Here is a 19,155-nt window from a genome sequence, read left to right as displayed (position 1 = left end):
GCCAAGAAAGAATTTTAATACATTGAAGTTGGCCCATTTGATTTAATTTGCTGTATATTTTGATTTACTTCTTCAACTTCAAAACTGGTACAGTAAGCTTGTGAGTCGCCTGTAGACCGATAATCATCGTGCGAACGACTTAGAGTAGTTTTCACTTGAGTGTCGAATGTAACTCAAGTTTCCATCGATTTTGCATTACTACGCCACTTAATGATTGGTTAAAAAAAGTCACACCACTTTCTCAATCATTGAGAAGTTTTAAAAACATAACCAATCGTGCCTCGCTGCAAACGTTTTCCCGCGCTTGACGTCAGCTACATGTATTAATTTGCTTCCAGTTTTGATTGGTTCATTGGATTGCCTGTGTCGTTTGTGATTGGCCAGAGTGATTCACGGCTGAGGTTTTCGTTTCACAACACTCAAACGAACACCACTCTAGCGACGATCGATCACAAATTGACAAACAACAAAAACAGAAACCAAGGATCAAAAAGTAAAAATTATATCGTTTATTTCATGATCTTTAAAAACTGGTCCACATCTATCACAATGTCCGGTTGCTCAGTCAGCTCTGCTACGAGTTCGCGCCTCTTCTCTGTTGACGTCATTGACATGTTATTGTGTTGTTGACTGGCAACCTGTTTTTCTGTCGACCAACACCTTAAAAAATAAGTATGTTTACGTGATATCTACACACCTGAGTGATAATTATAAGGCACGCGAAATATGATTTTTGCCATAACAAAAACTATACTCGGCGCTCCACAAGGTTTGCTAAGTTTGTACAACAGACCTCACGAAATCTACATCATCGTTACACCAAGACGCTTAAAACTGCTGTTAATGAGATCACCAGAAAGCTGAAGCCCAAGTGCACACCAAGGGATTTTTGGCCTTTTTTAGCAGGTGTGCTTGGCTTAGGTGATGACGTGATGATAGTCCGGCTGTGTTGATCTGACATGCTGTCTGTGGGATTATTTTCGTAGACGAGACGATAAGATTCACTTGTGTGACCCCTTCGAGAATGCATGCTGAAGTCTCTTGGATCATTCGCATCATCAACCAGATGATAAGCCCACACAAGAAACACTCGAGTAGTCACCTGCCGAAAAAAAACCAACGTATTTTTATTTGCACTAGCCAAAATCTTTGTAAACTGTATTTCTGCACTTCTCCTATGCAAAGGAAGGGGAGCGGTCGTCAGTAAACTGAACACTGTGGGCCCAGGAGGGGGGAGGGGGTACTCCCTTTATGGGCTATATAAGTAAGGGCGGCCCCAGAGGATATGGTTTTCAGGCGTTTTAGTCATAAATAGGGTATCGATTTTGGCCATTTTGGTCATAAATAGGGTATGGTTTAGCACTCTAGTCTTGAATTGGCTATGTTTCTTTGACGAACTACTTTTTCATCATTATCAATAAGACCGTCAACAAATAAAAGCCCTTCACAATGTCTTTAACATCGGTCTGAACTGGAAAACCCATTATATCGCTGGTCTGAAACAGGATCTTAAAGTGTCTATACGGCCAACAGGGTTTTTGCAGTGTTAATATCTCTATAATGTGTAGAAACGTATTCTAAAAAAAAACCATTGGATTCCGACATTTTAACGCCCTAAAATCTAGCTTTTAAGTTCCCGCTTCAGCCACGCCCAATGAAGTTGACCATGAGTCAGTGCAAAGAAAGAGTCTGGGTTTCTGAATGGGTCGTGACGTCAAGTCAGGAATTGCCAAATCCTGCTACAGTTCAGGTCACCGTTGTTTCAGTAGTGGTTAGGAGTCGTCGACAAAAGACAAACAAACCGAAGTTGGTGAAGTAATGCGGTCGTCAAGCAAGCAAATAAAAAACATGAAACTTTGAGATGTTTCTGAAGTGACGTCATTCGTCACCAATCTCTTATTACGCGGTCAACTTCATTGAGCGTGGCCGAAGCGGGAAATTTAAAGCTTGATTTCATGGCAAAAAATGCATCGGAACTAATTTTTTTGGTTTGAATACATTTTTAGATGTTATAGAGAAACCAAAACCACAAAAACCCTGTAGGCCGTATAGACACTTTAAACAGTGTATCGAATTTTTGTTTTGGTTTTAAATAAGGTAGGAAAAATCGTAGATTTTGGTCTATTGAGGGTAAGGGTTTTGGGAAGAGAGTCGCACACCTCCACCCAATTGTTCTGGGAGTACTCCCCACCCCGGGACCTTGAGGCACTAAAAATATACGGTAAAGGCGTTAAATAGAAATGAGGTCCACCCGACTGTGAACTGCAAATTAGAGTCTGACGCTGTTGAAATACAGCCTAGTGTTTTGTTTTAGTATTTTTTCAATTAAATTCACGCTGTTTTCTTTGCAACATTGTGCTTCTAACAACCAATGCCGAGAAATAATTAAATACATCGCTTTCGTTACAGAGCTAGTACCTTAAAAAATCATCCAACGTTGTGTCGGTTTCTGCTTTTATATTCTTCATTTTATATGTGAAGCCGATTAGATCACTATTGATCCAACGTATACCAGCGGGATCATGGTTAGCGGTTGCTTGCTTAAACATTTTATAGTTTTTTCGCTTAAAGTATGATGTCAACTGAATGCAAAACTTTTGTCTGTAAAATATTTGGAATCAGGAAATGTTATTGCCGAACATTTTTTTAGTTGCAAAAGAACTTAAATGTGCTAACGTCTCGTAATCGGTAAAGGTGACAACCGGGCATTTCTGCATTGTTTTAGATTCTGTATGAAATGTGAACCGTCACGTTAAGTTGCTATAAATGTACGACTGATAATTTTTTTCACTTTCCAACTTTCAGATAGACACCTCCACTGGCCATTTTAGGTCACAAGAATTAAAATTTTCATATTATAACTAAGAAAGCTTAAACGACTCACGTTAAACTGAATGTCTTGTGGATCATTTGTATCCCTCAAACGGTGAAAACGAAGTGATGTTATCCCATCATGCTTTGTAACACCGTCCACTGTGTAGCTCTGTTTTACGTCCAACTCTGGCGTGCCAAGCCCAGTAGTAAAGAAATCCTATTAAAAATGAAACGGGGTTTGATTTATTAGTCACTTATGAATGGAACCTCTATTTTACATAGTCATTTAGTAAATAGCCTAAAGAAAATACTTGCGTTGATTGGTTTACAATCGTGTTCCTATAACTCAAAACCACAGAACTGGCACGGGCTGTTGACCTAATGACGGCGCGAGCAAAGGGAATATGCATTTTGTGGATCAAAGTAAACAAGCTGTTTTGGTTATTTCGTCGCGGAATTTGCTTAAAGAAATAGAAAACACATTCTCCATGTTTCTATCGAGTTATAGAAACGCTCGTGGAAGTTTGGAACTCGAAAAAGCTGTGCGGACTCTTGCCTGTCAGCCCCTGTTCTCGTTTTTCTAGACATCCCCTCGGGTTTTTATAACTCGATGGGAACACGGCACATGTTTCCTATATCTCAAAAACGAATTCAGTTTGTATGGTTGTCATATGTGCCTTAATCTGACTTTGGGAAACAAGTCGCTCGGATTCCATCAAAAGGGGGCATCAAAATTATCCTCATCCAAGCATTTATTAACCTTGTAAACAAGAAAACTAGATAACTTCTGGTAAACAATTATAAGACTGTGTAGCTCCTGTGAACAATGCACATCAACACTAACGAATTTCATTTTTGGCAAACGAAGTTGACATGAGATAACTTACGTTAAAATATAGCGTTCCAGCTACCGTCTGTCCACCAATCACGACATCGTAGTTACTCATATTCTCCGGTGTGGACGCGAAACCAAACCCGACCCAGCCTTCAGCCTTCACATTGACTTCAAAATACAACTCTTCACGGGCTGTGTTGTACATCCACGACACATTAACATTTCCATTATCCAACGATAAGCTTGTATGTCTGAATCCTTCCATTCTGTCACAAAAACAAGCCACAAATACTGCCAGCAGTGCACGCTTGTATGACATCGTGACAAAGAAGTCGCCGATTTAGTCTATGGAACCTCGTGCTGTACTTTATCTTAAACGTCGCAGGCGATTGATTCTTTTAATTCAAGTAGTTAGGATTTTAAGTAACTGTTTACCATGATATGAACTATCAGTGGATCAATATTTCAATAATAACTACGGTGGTTAGGATATTGTTGTATTGGACTCTTCTGGTTCATCAAGACCCTGTACTGCACATGCTCCCTTTCGTGAAAGCTTCTTTGCGTGTTATTCGCCAGATTCAGTGGCAGCTTTTGCATTAGCGCGATGGAATCGAGAACCTGTCGGGAGATTTCCTTATCAAATAAACCTTACCAATTTTAAATAAACTCCATTCAAAATTGATTAAACAACAAGGAAAAGCGAAACTGTGAAACATTAAAGAAAAATATTACGGCACGATTGGGACTTTATAAAAATTTCGAAATTTCCAAAGATAGTTATTATTGCAACATAGTCGATTTTAGGACAATTCAAATGCGCAAAAGTCGTAGAATCTCTCAAAAACTATGGCAACAACTCTTAAATTCGCTCCAATGGTCGCAAATAAAGATTAAGCCGATATCGATCGATATCGATTTTGACGGTCAATATACATTTTTAAGCAAAGCTTAATCCTTAATTCCGTGTTGCATTTAACTTTAGATGTTTCTCGACCAAGGATGTTTCGGATTTTCTTTTTCGTCGTGGTAGCACTGTACACATGTCTCGCGGCTCTTCAAAACGAATATCAGAATTGTGTTCATCTCGATCAAGAAAAGGCATTTAAAGTGTGTTGGACGTACAATGAAAGTTCCGATATAATCAACTTTGCTTTGGAAGTTTCCACGCTTGGTTGGATTGGATTCGGGTTTACACACAAAATTCACCGAATGCAGAACTACGATGTAATTGTTGGGAAGATTCAAAGTGGGAAAGAGTCGCTCACGGTTAGTTGCTAGCAATTGACTAGATTTAATACCAGTGTTTTTATTGTCATACGCACAAATTACCATTGGTGCAGTTCAGTAATTACATTAATACGATATTCAGCATTTTTTATATGGACAAGAAATATTCATTGATGCATGAAATTTGTGGGTTACTGGCAGCGTAGCTTTTCGCCAACCGTCATTCAACTCAAAGATTCCGGCCCGTTCTCGGTTCATTTACTGACGGTTTGTTGTAAAATTTAGTAATGTTCAGAAGTAAAACTATTTCGGAGTTGTTCAAATTTTACCCATCTTAGATTGACGAAGTGGATTTTATTAATGATGAATAACAGTTTTAACAATTTGTGGCTCAATCCTTCCTTTAACCAGTAGCCACATTCCCTAGCCCATCTTTTCAATAAAAAAGCAAGTTTTATCCATTAAAAAAGGCTAAACTGAAACTGAATTACGAAAATATCAAATTTTATATTATACTTTATATTTAGCGTATTCGTTTCCTGTTCGCTCTCAGCTTTACTATCGTTTATATTAACAATAATTTAAATTTGTATAGCGTAAATTTCATTTAAATGATCAAATTCGCGTTCCAAAATATCATTAAAAACTAAAATAAAACTAAAAAAAACAATGAATTTCATCAAATTCTTCAGTAATAGCTAATATCTTTTACTATTTTCTACCTTTATCAGGATCGGTTCACTAGTGGATACCAAGAGCCACTTGCTGACCTGTCTCAGGATTATACTTTAACTGGCTTCAATGAAAGCAATGGCAAAAGCTTCCTTGAATTCTTCAGAAAAAGAGATACTGGAGAAAAAAAGGACATTGAAATCAAGGTAAAATTACACGCTTAAAAAAATCATTTCGAATTTCTAATGTGGCAAGGGCATTGATTGATTTCAGAGCCAATAGTGGAATATGGTTAAGGTCAAATAGTGCCATGGGCCCTTCATACTCCCCCCTCCCCCTCGGAAATAGTGAGACCAAGGCTCAATAATATATCTTTTTGGAATCAAAAATCAGGTGAAAGTTACGTATGGTAACTTCATTTAATGCACTCTACAACAAGGAAAGGTATTGCTTATGTAACGAAGCGTTGTGAAATGTCGATTTGTACTTCAAAATCCGTAACGAGGGTCGTTACTTTCGGAAGTTAGCGGTACATTTTTATTGAGCCGGAAACCGATCAATTCAGTCGAAGTCGGAAATAGCCAACGACGTAGAGAAAATTAAGAAAAAAAAAAAGGGGATGTGATCATTTTCATGACCTGCCTACGACTTACTGTAGCCCCCCTCCTAGTTTCTCTAAGTGCTGCGCACTCGACAGGTCGAAGAAAGAAGAAAACATCTCAGGTCTTATTCAATCCCGGCCAATCGTATCACCTTATGACGATTATTGTTCTTTACAGGACCAAGTGTACTGTTTGTTCTTACGTCCTTCCAATTATAGTTAGCTTCGAACTTAAAGCAATATAGGCAATAAGTGAGAGGATGTTCTCTTAACCGCGAAACTGCGTAAAATCTCTGATAGATGGTTCTCTAGGTTAACGGTTGCTAAGGAAATGAAATGAAATCCTTATTTTGGTTTTGTCTCAGCCAGGACCAATGCTTCTGGTGTACGCATACCACAGTCTGGACTATCCATCGCCTTACAAGACAGAACATGAAAAGCAAGGTTCCAAGCCAGTCACGTTGATCCCAGCAGACCCTGGTAAACTTATGAAACCGACCGGTGGAGTTACAGAAAATAGCATTACCACTGAAATTAACCAGGCGTTAACGAGAGCGAGTTCGTCGGCCAACAACATCGTTGGCGATCCTGATCAGAGATCCTCATCTTCAAATGCTTGTGCATCTGTCGTCCTAACTCTCGTGTTTTCATCGTGTAATCTTATTTTCACAGCTTCAACATCTATTTTTTTCTCCGCGTAATTTAAATTTTCAATGTGGCTCAATTTGTTATAATTGCTCAACAAAACTCCTTTACTGCGATTTTCATTTGAGTAAGGCGCGACGGAGCTTTGGTGACGAAATTATGGACTTAAAATTACTGTGTTGCCACGGGCAACTTCCCTCTTTTCCAATGGTAGCAACCTAGTTGCCTGCAATTTCATGCGCTTTGCTGCAAATGACGTCAAAGGCCGACAAGTTGAATCGAACCCGGGCCTCCCGCGTGGCAGGCGAGAATTCTACCACTGAACCACCAGTGCATGTCTGAACACGATTGCTTGTGACAAGGGAACTATTGGTTTGGTAACAAACCTGAAACTACTAATACGTAGATATATATAGGAAAAGACCTATCTGAAGTTACAGCAATTATAGCAGTTAAGTTGTTTTGAGTGTCGATGTAATGTACATTTGCAGTGCTTTTGGTTGCATCACTATCTACTTACTACGTTAAGGGTCGCTAAGCGATTTGCTTAAGAAACTCGCGCCACTTTTTCATCCAATCAGAAGTAAAACCAAAACCAATCGTGACTGGTTCACACAAGTTTCCCGCGCTTTGCGTCAGCTACATACGCATTTATAGAATAACCAAAATACTACGCACGCTCTCATTGGTCGATAGGTGTGTTTAGATAAGAGAACGTAAACACAATTGTGACGTTTAAGATTCGCGCGTATATTTTTGAGAAATATTTTATGAAAGCGAGAGATTACTTTTCCGTGTTCACATGGCCTTGTCTAAACACTCGGAAGGCTGGTGGAATTCTCGAAAGTTGGACAAACCTTCGACTGAGTCTCGGCTTTGCATAACTGTCTCGAATTCTCAAAAACCTCCCTCGTGTTTAGTTGAGGATAAGTAAAGACGGAGAAAGTGCCACATTTCTTTTATAAAATATTTCTCAAAAATACGCGCGAATCTTAAATATAAAACTGTTTTCGGTCGACAAGTTTTACCTGCAGTTAACTCTTACGGGTTAAGAATAGAAACTTCATTATCTTCAATGTCTTGTTGTAAGCAAGGGGGCATAGCTCAGTGGTAGAGCATTCGACTGCAGATCGAGAGGTCACCGGTTCAATCCCGGTTGCCCCCTATAGTTTTGCTTTATTTTTCTCCCGGCTTTTGCCAAATTAGAAAAATTGTTCCCGTCGACTGGGGTCGGCAAACTGATTCAGTACGTTGTTTTACTTGTTGCTGTTGTATTTTGCTTCATAAAAAGAACATGCTCTTTTATCACACTTAGCCTTTACTGAACTACAAAGTCCTTTTCAACTTCATGAGCTTAATTATAAGTAGAAAAAACCAAACACTTATAAGGCCAAGCACAATCGAAGTCTTAATGAACAAAATTTGACAAGATGTGAGACTGATCAAGCAGCTGGGAATGTTTTATTTCTAATACTAATGTGACCCAAAATTTCGGTTTGTGGAAACTAACTTTCATCGTGAGTTGGAAAAGCTTAGTCAAGATGGAATAATGAACAATACCGTTTTTTGAACAATCGTTTTTTATCTGCACGTACGTATTTTGAACGAACTTTTAGTTCACTAAGCGATACGTGTGTAAATAAATGATTGATTGATAAGCGATTGCCCGTTAATGGTAAACGAAAATAAAATAGTGGCATAAAGAAAATTTTGCACTGGCCGGTAATCGAACCCGGGCCTCCCGCGTGGCAGGCGAGAATTCTACCACTGAACCACAAGTGCTTCGTGCTTATTTATTATAATTACTCAACAAATGTCCTTTAGTGCGATTTTCAGTTGAGTAAGGCGCGACGAAACTTTGGTGACGAAATTTTGGGCTTAAAATTACGGTATAGCCACGGACAACTTTCCTCGTTTCAATCGTAACAATATCGTCGCCCCCATTGTTATAAACAAAAATGATATCTTTTTACTTGACAATTCAGATGTTTCAACATACATCTTCAAAGGGAACCGTTGAGAATAGACTATTATTAGCTATTGTTCTGATGTGTTTATATGACTTTTTTCGAGTATTTGCGATGAAAAAAAGAAACTATAATCGCAGGATATAAGATGACGACAGCTCGATAAAAACAAATTTGAGTTTCTTCTAAAAGATGTGCGCAAACGAATCTTTAGCAAGATAGATCGAAGAGTAAGCGGCAAGCGGTAAGCGGGAATCGAACCCGGGCCTCCAGCGTGGCAGGCGAAAATTCTACCACTGAATCACCAGTGCTTGTCTGAGTACAGTATCTGGTGGCGAGAGGTCTGCTGGTTTGGTAACAAACTTAAAGCTACCAATATGTAGATAGGAAAAGACAAAGCTGAAGTTACTGTGAGCTACTGTAATTAGAGCAGTTCGATGTAATTCACCTATGCACTGCTTTTGGTTGTGTTACTGATTGGCTTAAAAAACTCGCGCCACCTTTCATTCAATCAGAATTTAAACAAAAACCAGTCGTGACTCGCTCGCACACGTTTTCCCGCCCTTTGCGTCAGCTGTGTATGCATTTATCACATAAATGAAATATTACGCGCGCTCTCATTGGTCGATAGGTGTGTTTAGATGAGAGGATGTAAGCACGATTGTGACGTTTAAGATTCGCGCGTATTTTTGAGAAATATTTTATGAAAGCAATAGTTTACTTTTACCGTGCTCATATAGCCTCATCTAAACACTCGGAAAGCTGGAAGAATTCTCGAAAGTTGTGCAAACCCTCGACTGAGTCTCGACTTTGCATTACTGTCTCGAATGCTCCCAACCATTATCGTGTTTAGTTGAGGCTATGTAAAGACGGAGAAAGTGCTTAATTACTTTTATCGAAAAATTCTCAAAAATACGCGCGAATCTTAAGTATAAAATTGTTTTCGGTAGACAAGTTTTACCTGCAGTTAACTCTCACGGGTTAAAAATAGAAACTTCATTGCCTTGGTGTGAGCAAGGGGGTATAGCTCAGTGGTAGAGCATTCGACTGCAGATCGAGAGGTCACCGATTCAATCCCGGTTGCCCCCTTTAGTTTTGGTTTATTTTTTCCCGCTTTTGCCAAATTAGAAAAGTGGTTCCCGTCGACTGGGGTCGGCAACCTGATTCAGTACCCTGTTTAACTTGTTGATGTTGTATTTTACATCATGAGAAGAATATGCTTTTTTATCACACTCAGGCCTCACTAAACTGGAAAACTATTTTCAACTTCATGAGCTTAAGTAGGCAACATCCTAACACTTTTAGAAAACGGTCCTAAGTAAATACGCGCGCTGATTGGTTAACAATCGTGTTTCTATAACTCGATAGAAACACAGAACTAGCACGAGCTGTTGACGTATTGACGGCGCGAGCAAAGATAATTTACATTTTGATGATCAAAGTAAGCAAGTTGTTTCCCTTTTTCTCGTGGCGGTGTTTTCTAAAAGAAATAGAAAACATGTTCTCCGTGTTTCTATTGCGGTTATAGAAACACTCGTGAAAGTTTCGGAGATCTCGAAAAAGCTGTGGAAACACTCACCTGCGGCTCGTGTTCCCACAGCATTTCTCGTTCTCCCAAACTTCCACTCGTGTTTCCATAACTCGATAGAAACACGGTACATGTTTTCTATCTATAAACGAAAATAAAATAGTGGCATAAAAAAAATTTGCACTGGCCGGGAATCGAACCCGGGCCTCCCGCGTGGCAGGCGAGAATTCTACCACTGAACCACCAGTGCTTCGTGCTCGGCATTTTACTTCAGGTAAACTCTTTGTTCTGGGAAACGGGAACAGGTGCACAAGATGCAAGCCGTTCAAAATTGTTTAGAAAAAAACCCGTTGCCCAAAGTTTCTTGAAGCTGGTGAACAGTGGATCAAACACAAAGACGTTCCGTATAGGTTTCAGGTCAACTGATCCTCTCTCGACTGTACATAAGTGTCCAGTTAGTTGCTACATTGTCGGTTGAAAAGTCTCTTTGTTGCGTCCTTCTCCGCGGAGTTTCGAGCAAAAGAGAAACTAGTCGAAGTCTGACACATGCCGTCCCTTTAAAGGCGTTGATACAGATTTTTGGCGTTGGCCGATCGCTCGTCTGACTCTATTACTCCGGTCACATAGGACGGCAGTGAATAGGTAATCAGGTTTTATAACATTGTATTATTCTTGTATTAAGGGACCGTTCATTTTTTATGAGGGAGGGGGGGCTGGTGGGATTTGGGAAGCACCATTTAAAAATCGCATGACCCCCCCTCAGCTTACCAATTTTTTCACATGGCCCCCCCTTTATAGCGGTCATTTTTTGGGATGACCCCCCCCCCAAAAAAAAAAATTGAACAAACAATATTTAGATTTCAACTTTTTTGATATTTCTCTATTAGTATATTCTCAGCTCCGACTATTGCATTTCTAGCTCTCTGATTGGCTCAAAAACTCCGACTATGAGCCATTAGTCGGAGTTTTACCTTATATGGAAAACAGTGCGCCAAGTTTTAAAATTTTCCGCTCTGTAAAATTGTTGAAATAAAAATCGGCGGCAAAAACCCGATTAAGAATATACTAAAACAATTATTCCATTCGACCTTGTTGGATATGAAGTGATCATAACCAACTCGCGCTACGCGCTCGTTGGTTATTTATCACTTCATATCCAACGCGGTTTCATGGAATAATTGTTAATTATCCTCCCACTTCACGTTATTGTGCTCACTAGGAAGACGATATTTACAATCCCTATACGACAGAGAGCTGTTGTTTAAAAAACAAATCAAAAGAAAGAGAAGTCAATTTCGGATCTCCTAGTTATGGCTCGCTCTGAGCGTGTGGCATTTGGCCTTTCATTGGCATCTTCCTCATCTGAATTGATGAATGCAAGAATGACGTCATTTGAGTCATCTTCTCCCCCAGAGTCAATGGCATCACTGTCATACTCATCATTGTCACTTTCATCCGTTTCACTGCTGTCAGCACTTGCCCTGTTGTCATTTTGTGTCAATATCCTGGCATTTCTCAGTGTTGGTTGGCCAGCTTTGAGAGGCCTCTTCTGCTGCAAGCATGAATGTCTTACAATTGCCTTTACTTTCTCACTCTTGCTGCTTTTTAAATGCGCAAAATTCCAAAATGCGCAATAATGGCGAAAGCGACGAGTCGTTTAAGAAAAGGTTTACAGCTTAACGATCCAGGCAGTTTGACATCTTACAAGCAAAAGAAGCAATCTTTCTAAGTGCGGATGGCTGTTCAGAAAGGGTGGGTGAGTTTTCCGTGCCAGGGTACCAGTTGAAGCCCAGTGATGGAAGAAAACTGAACTTCTCCATCAAAGAGCTCAAAGCAATTGTGGAAAAGTTGAATGTCATATTGAAAGATGTAAAGGAACATGATTCCACACTCTTTCAGTCCAATGGGCTTGCTTTAAAGTAGGGCGAAGAATTTGCCCACAGTTTTAATGTAAAACAGATCAAATGTATAGAACCTAAGTTGACGAAGGTCACGCAGGACATGGAAGTACTAGAAAATAAGAAGAGCAGTTATAACAGCATATTCAAGGGCACACTCAAACAGCACATCAACAAAAGGAGAAGGAAAAAGGAAAACCGCAGAAAGTCAAATGAAAGAAAGAGGAAGCGGACTGAAAACAACGTCCAACGAGTTTATGGAATCTGTGTTGGAAACCCGCTAGGAAATGATCTTCCACAATGCCTTGTGTACCCTCCTAGAACGGTCGTCCCGGAAGAGTGTATTAAAGTTGAGGATGTTGCCACGTCGTTATTTAGAAGAGATCGGCCATACATTGCACAGCTCCTGGAAGGGAATTATTTCACCACAAACCTTGAGCAGGAAGTCAAAGATTATGTTTACACCTTCATGTACCCTGAAGAGCACACTCTGACGGAAAGCATTGCTGCTTCTTGCAGCATTGGTGAAACAGACTTCCATAGCAGCACAAGCGGCGACGAAGAACTCGATGACAGCGAAGATGAAGATGAGTGCCAGTGAAAGTTGCATTCGAAAATAACAGTGTTAAATACTTCTTTTCAGTAGCTACAAATGCTTTTTGTCGCCAAACGTTTTTTTAAAGCAGAAGGAAAGTTTGTAATAAATTTGTATCCTGCCTTCTATGTTTATTCTATAGCAATTTTTTTGATATTCAAACATTATGCCATTTTAAAGTTTTACTAAAATATTTCACGTGACCCCCCCTTTTTTCCTTATTTTTTTGGGATGGCCCCCCCTCGAAAGCCATTTTTTTCCCATTGCCCCCCCCCAAATCCCACCAGCCCCCCCTACCTTACAAAAAATGAACGGTCCCTAAGTTTTCTTTTGTTTTCTTTTTTTGTTGTTGTTGTTGTTGGTTTTTTTTGGTTTTAATTTCATGCAAATTGCGTTATCCTGTGGCCCACCAAATTTAGAGGGTTGGTTTCGTTGTAATTGAAAAGTTTGTAAAATCCTATCGAGCGAAGGTCCTGGCCTTGCGTCAGTCCAGGTTCCGTTCAGTTTCAGTTACAATTTGTCATTCTGGTAAAATTTCTGTCAGTCCGTGTTTGTATTAGTTAAACTTCTTATTAACCGCGCGGCCATGGGCCGAGCGCGGTTCTAGGTTTACCCGTGGTTTATTTTTTATTTTTTATTTTTTTTGTCGGTGACCAGACGCAGACCTCCGCTCGGCCAAACTTTGAGTCACGCAACGTGTGATGTTTTTCCGCCAGAAGCTGTTAAAACATAAACACACGAACAATTTTACGGATATTGTTTTCTTTTTTGTGGGTAAAATATATTTTCTTTTCGCTTTATCAAAGCGTTGGATTTAAAGGGAATAATAAATACGCTGAAAAAAGGTATTACGTCAGCCATGGAATGCGCTGACGTTGCAGCTTTCACTTTCGCTACGTGACAAATAAGATCGTGTTTACTTTGGAAGTTTATTTCGGCAGAAGCGACGGTCATTAATTTATTTGTAATTTTGCGAGTATTTCTTGCGGTTTTAGGCAAATGAAGTAAATCCTTTGACTGTTTCATCGCAGCGAGTTCATAGATCGGAAAGAAAATTAAATGTTTGGAAGCCAAGCAAAGAACGTGTCAGAACGTGCAAAGATTACGTCATTGATAGGAAAATAACCACCGTACTAAAGATAGCCGTAGATAACGCAATTCTTGAATTATGTGACTCGTGTGACTTCTTTGCTAACCCTTAACTCAAGGGAAAAAAAACAATTAAATTTAATCGTGACTTTAAAGAAAGAAAGCGGTTTGTAATAGTGTTCGTATCTTCATGCCCATACATATCCCGAAGAAACTTCCAGATTAAGACTATTACGTCATCGGAGATGTCACAACGGCTACGCCTGATGGTGCGATAATAGAGTTTATGTTGATCAAGTGCTGTGATGTCTACAGTAATCAATGAATCATCAAAGATTGCTTTGGAATATGCACTGCGTTGCGACTGTAGTACTAAGAAAACAGTTAAATTTTAAAAGCGCGGTTATAAGATCTAACAGATCTTCTTGTTTTTCGCAGTTTTGTCTGCGACCAGACCCAAGCTTCCACTCGGCCAAATTTTGAGTCACGCAACCTGTGATGTTTACTCGCCAAAAGCTGTTGAAACATTAATAAATCTCATCTCCGATACTGACTTTCGCGGGAAAAAATTAAAAACCCAGCGTTCGTCAAAAATTATATTTTTTCACCAGAAATTTAGCTCGGAACATATACATATTTATATTCCTTTGAATCGTCGATGAAATGACCTTTTCGGGATATTTTTTCCTTCGGGGTCAACAAAAACCTCCGATTACAAAATCACGCCGAACCCACACGTTGCAAAAAAATCTCTTCAAAACCCTGACTTCGAAGCGATATAACACTTCAGCGTTAATAGCTACCACACATCGGCAGGCGGTAAATCTATTCGTTAACAATCTAGCCTTATCGTGTTAAAATTTCAGCGAAATCGAACAAAACCAGAATTCTTGACCTAACAAAGGAAGCAACGGTCGCCCATAGCAACCGAAAAACACGAACATAACAAAGCCGAACGTTTCGGCCAAAAATCTCCAGAATTATCGCCTGAGAGCTTAAATGTGAATGGGAATATCTTTTTCGAACTTTTTTCAACTCATTTAGACGAAAGACTGGCCTCGGCGGGCTACAAGAAAGACCAAGAGAAAAACAGAACAAGACAGCAGAACAAGCCGATAATATTTCATCGTATGGCTTTCGGCACGAAAACGAAAATACAGCTTACTTCTGGATAAATTCAGCCTTAGAAGCCAGCAACCGGCCCCAAATTACTTTCTGTATCCTTACAAATGTCCTGATTTCCATCTCCGAAAGATTTTGCCTCAATTTTGAGCAAATAAACATTTCGTCGACGGTGACCGCCATTACGTTGGCTTGCATACTAAATTAGCTAACTTGACAAAATTCTCCCGAGGGAGGGATATGACGAAAAGAGCTGAAAGATGGCCTATAATTGGCTAATGATGAGATCATCGAAAGTAACGCCAATTTTCTGTCACGTTTTCAATCTGTGGTCACTGAAGTGACCAAAATCGATACATCGGTCGGGATAGAGTTTTATTATTAAATTATATGACTTGTGTGACTACTTTGCTAGCCCTTTACTCGTGGAAAACACCAATTAAATTTAATCATGACTTTTAAGAAAGAAAGCTGTTGATAATAGTGTTATTAGCGTGTCATTCATATCGCTCATGCCCACACATATCCCGAAGAAAGTTCTACAAAGATTAAGACCATTACGTCATCGGAGATTTGTCAATGGCTACCACTGATGGTGCAATAATACAGTTTGTGTTGATCAAGTGATGTGATGTCTACAGTAAGAAAAGAATCATCAATGACTGCTTTGGAATGTGCACTGCGTTCCGACGGTAGTGCTAAGCAAACAGTTAAATTTTAAAAGCGCGGTTATAAGATCTAACAGATCTTCTTGTTCTCTAGTGTTGTTGTCAATAACTATTTTGTTTGTATTTTATTTCCTCCTCTGCTAGATTTCAATCGACATGTTAATAAAGTTATTATCATCATCCACTAGTTCATTACTAGTGACGATGGTGACGTCATGTCCCGCTTTACACGGTTGTTTGCGCAAACAGTTAGTTTGTCTATATAACAAAAGGTGGATTGAAGAGATGAATTTTATTTCCTTTTGTTAAAAGCAATGTCTTTACCACTCGAAAATAAACTTCATATCTTCGTGCAGCTGTGTAATATCTTTTATGTATTTCCAAGAGAGATATGTAAAGCGGACGATACCGTTTTTATAAAAGTATCACTTGCCACCTGATAACATATTTCGCTACTGCTAATTAAAAACCACCATCGTTCCCAGCATTTCAAGTCGTTCAAATCCAAGATGGCAGTCTCAAATTTCAGCGACCTGGAGACGAGGTTGCTCAGCAGAGGGCAAAACTAAGGGGTTTTTTCGAGTCTGCGATATAGTCCTCCAAGAAAGGGACTCCAGAACAAAACCATTGCATAAAATTGAAAGGCTGAATGTTCTCAAAACTGGTTCAGACTTGTGTTGTTGCACACGACGGTTGTTTGTAAAATATCACGAAATTATGATCGCGATCCAGATCATATTCTCTTGAAAATATTTAAGGGTGCTGCACCTAAGCAACTTATAAAAAATACTCTCGAGTCAAGCATGGAGAAAAGTAGTAATTCGCTTTACTGAAACTGCGAAGGACAGGTATGAAAAACAAAGATTACTTAGAATGGCCGTGAAAAGGGAAATTTTGACGTCAGTTTCGCGCACTTTATTACTTCCTAATGCGAGAAACTTACCAAAGAGTTTACGTAATAACTGCAAAAAATGATGGCACGGGAATTGTCAAAAGAACGATTAGAAACTGTTCTTTGAAACTTATCAAGCGTACTTTGAATCAAGTAAAAAGCAGCATTGATGAACAAATATTATTTACAATGTTTATAGGACGGCCGAAAATTTCTCGTGAATTTAAGAAAATGGCAAAAGAATTTATGAAATAACTACAAATGATGGCAAAGGAATTGTGAAAATAAACTGAATAAAACCTATTAGGCGTCATTCGAAACCGTTCTGTGAAGTTTGTCAAACGTACATTGAATCAAATAAAAGCAGTATTGAAATAATATTATTTACAAAGCTAAGATCGACGTAAAAATTCATTTCGTTCTCTTTGCTGGCGTTGTTGTCCAGCGCTGGACGATTGCTCGCCTGGAATCTTCTGCGACCTGAGCTTTATATAGATGATAATGTAAAGTATGGCTATCAACACGAACGGGATTAAAATGAATAACATCACAACGGACACGAGGCGATTATAAAGAGATGAGAACTCTCCGAAGACTTCCTTCCAATACAGCGTACACGCCAACCCTCCTGGATCTTCAACAAGTTTGGAGAAGAGATATGGGGAAAAGAAAGCCATCGCGAAGATCCAAGTGGCGAGAATGAAGAACGGGCACAGCTTTGAACTGATGAGTGGGGAACGAAGAGGAAATACCACAGCTCCAAATCGATCCGCACTGCTGTCAGAACCAGGCTCAGTGAATAGACACAGTAGTGGAAACGCTTGGTAAGAAGTAATGAAACCAGCTTACATAAGGCCAGGCTAAGAGGACCACCGATCAGCTAGGATTTTATATAGAGAATTTGTATCTGCTGAGGAATCAAGAAAATCGGAGACAGCAGATCGGACATGGCCATGTTAACGATTAGAAAGTTGATGGGTTTTCTCAAGGTGTTGTCTTGTAAACAATTACTCCGATGAAAATGTTTGGAGCTAGCCAAACAAGAAAAATCAGGCAGCAAGCGACGGTTTTTCCTATTTTTTCTTCTGTATTATTGCTGTGGCAGCATAATGGCTGTGTTCCATTCACGGTTGAGTTCAAGTTTTCCGACATGGTCGTTCAGTTTCTTTTCCCGCTTTTACGCTCACAAATGCTGGTTCTTCTGTTTTCGTCACTTAGTAACGTCACTCTATTTATTTTCTAGCGATGGCGGAATGATTGTTCGGCTTCATGTTTATTTAAGACGGTTTCCCCTGAAAAGCCGAGCAATAAAGTCAAAACTAAAGTTACCAAAAACCTCATATACCTGTGAAGCACGGTAACTTTTTAAATACAGTTAAAAAGAATTTATTACGAATTTAGCTTTCAAGTTGGCCCCGCAGGAGAAAATTTAATTTATAGTTGTCTACAATTTAATTAAAACGCCCGACGTTTCACGTCAGTTCACTGAAACGAAATAACACACGCTTTAAGACATTTAAAACTTTCTCGAGCGGCTTGAGCGGCTTGAGCGGCGCTTTCCGCCTCTTATTTGCAACATCTAAATTAGGGTTTCCTATTTCGTGAGTAGCTAAATAAATTTAAGTGACCTGTCAGTTTGCACCATAAATTACTTTTCATTTACTTTTCATGTCTTGACATCAGCGAAACTGGCGGTAGACAGTTTCTTAAAATGTCACTGCTGCGACGGCAGCCTGCTGGGTTGTTTTTCAGGCTATGCTTAAAACTTGGTCGTGCGAGAGAGCCTCTTCCACACTCTCGTTTTCTCTCCCAGAAGCTCCAAGACCCCGCTCGTCGCCTGCCCACTTATTCGATCGTCCCCACGTCCGGACGGCCAGGAACAGGCTAACTAGAGTTATGAAGTTTTCTGTAGTATCCAAGACAGTCTTTCAATGAAGAGACTGCTCCTCAGTCGTGCATTGCATATTACTTCTCGATTTTCCTCAACGGCTAAAATGTCGAGGATAAGATTCAAACTCAGGTTATATCACATGCTAGTCGATTTCATTAAATATTATTGCACCTGTCCACAAAAAGAGAAGGATCTGGGTGGAGATGGGAGAGGAGAGGGCGTTTACTTTGTGTTCTCAAAATGACTCGAGAAACCTCCACAAAATAAAGTTATTGAGGACCAATAAAGAACTACTCAATTACTTCCCTACAAATCCCTTCTCCAAAAAAAAAAAAAAAAAACCCACCAGGACCTAGGTGTACTTGCTGTTGACGTAATCTTGACTTGTTTTATCGTGTGCCGTGTGCAAGTGCCCGAACCCCACAGAAACGCTTGCTACGCAGGCTAAATTGAGCGTTGTCGTACTAGTTTTATTAATATTTATTATTCGTTTGACTTTTTCTTTTTCAAGTGCAATTATTCATTTATATATTTTTTCTTAGGGGTTCCTTTGATGCCAGGGGTAGCCGTTATTTGTTTTTACACTTTGTGGGCTGGGTATTAAAGGGTGACACGCCTTGTAGTGGACGAAATTTTCTTTTGCGTCCCACCTGTCTTTGACAAATTGTTGAAATACAATAAAATAATAAAATTTGCCTTTCTTGATTG

At 39.5% G+C, this 19,155-nt stretch overlaps 2 protein-coding genes, 4 non-coding genes and 1 pseudogene across 6 annotated transcripts; 4 read left to right on the top strand and 3 right to left on the bottom strand.

The window, feature by feature from the left end:
* Positions 1-105: 105 nt before the first annotated feature.
* On the bottom strand, positions 106-3,988 carry LOC145488190 (DBH-like monooxygenase protein 2 homolog). Its single transcript, XM_081466993.1, has 3 exons — positions 3,702-3,988; positions 2,885-3,031; positions 106-1,102 (listed from the first exon to the last, which is right to left on the bottom strand). The coding sequence occupies exons 1-3, from the start codon at positions 3,966-3,968 to the stop codon at positions 815-817; spliced, it is 702 nt and encodes a 233-aa protein (XP_081323119.1). The 5' UTR covers positions 3,969-3,988; the 3' UTR covers positions 106-814.
* Positions 3,989-4,651: 663 nt separating this feature from the next.
* Positions 4,652-8,354, top strand: LOC145487244 (DBH-like monooxygenase protein 2 homolog). Its single transcript, XM_081465971.1, has 3 exons — positions 4,652-4,918; positions 5,611-5,757; positions 6,518-8,354. The coding sequence occupies exons 1-3, from the start codon at positions 4,652-4,654 to the stop codon at positions 6,851-6,853; spliced, it is 750 nt and encodes a 249-aa protein (XP_081322097.1). The 3' UTR covers positions 6,854-8,354.
* On the top strand, positions 7,891-7,962 carry Trnac-gca (transfer RNA cysteine (anticodon GCA)). The gene has a single exon. It is a non-coding gene; the product is annotated as a tRNA-Cys (tRNA).
* A 154-nt stretch (positions 8,355-8,508) lies between the features above and the next one.
* Trnag-gcc (transfer RNA glycine (anticodon GCC)) lies at positions 8,509-8,579 on the bottom strand. The gene has a single exon. It is a non-coding gene; the product is annotated as a tRNA-Gly (tRNA).
* Positions 8,580-9,781: 1,202 nt separating this feature from the next.
* Positions 9,782-9,853, top strand: Trnac-gca (transfer RNA cysteine (anticodon GCA)). Its single transcript has one exon. It is a non-coding gene; the product is annotated as a tRNA-Cys (tRNA).
* Positions 9,854-10,471: 618 nt separating this feature from the next.
* Trnag-gcc (transfer RNA glycine (anticodon GCC)) lies at positions 10,472-10,542 on the bottom strand. The gene has a single exon. It is a non-coding gene; the product is annotated as a tRNA-Gly (tRNA).
* Positions 10,543-16,173: 5,631 nt separating this feature from the next.
* The window catches only part of LOC145487946 (uncharacterized), a 10,082-nt pseudogene continuing 7,100 nt past the window's right edge, over positions 16,174-19,155 (top strand).

Source organism: Orbicella franksi, chromosome 5, assembly GCF_964199315.1.
Source record: "Orbicella franksi chromosome 5, jaOrbFran1.1, whole genome shotgun sequence".
Taxonomy (NCBI): Eukaryota; Metazoa; Cnidaria; class Anthozoa; order Scleractinia; family Merulinidae; genus Orbicella; species Orbicella franksi.
Note: the sequence above shows the minus strand (reverse complement) of the source record. Positions and strands in the feature narration are given on the sequence as shown.

Bases quoted from the DNA above. Each gene is read 5' to 3' on its own strand.
- LOC145487244 (XM_081465971.1), top strand. From the start codon at position 4,652: ATGTTTCGGATTTTCTTTTTCGTCGTGGTAGCACTGTACACATGTCTC. The intron at 4,919-5,610 runs GTTAGTTGCTAG...TACCTTTATCAG, and splicing joins GTGGGAAAGAGTCGCTCACG to GATCGGTTCACTAGTGGATA. The intron at 5,758-6,517 runs GTAAAATTACAC...GTTTTGTCTCAG, and splicing joins AAAAGGACATTGAAATCAAG to CCAGGACCAATGCTTCTGGT.
- LOC145488190 (XM_081466993.1), bottom strand. From the start codon at position 3,968: ATGTCATACAAGCGTGCACTGCTGGCAGTATTTGTGGCTTGTTTTTGT. The intron at 3,032-3,701 runs GTAAGTTATCTC...CATTTTTAATAG, and splicing joins CTGGAACGCTATATTTTAAC to GATTTCTTTACTACTGGGCT. The intron at 1,103-2,884 runs GTGAGTCGTTTA...TTTTTTCGGCAG, and splicing joins CACAAGACATTCAGTTTAAC to GTGACTACTCGAGTGTTTCT.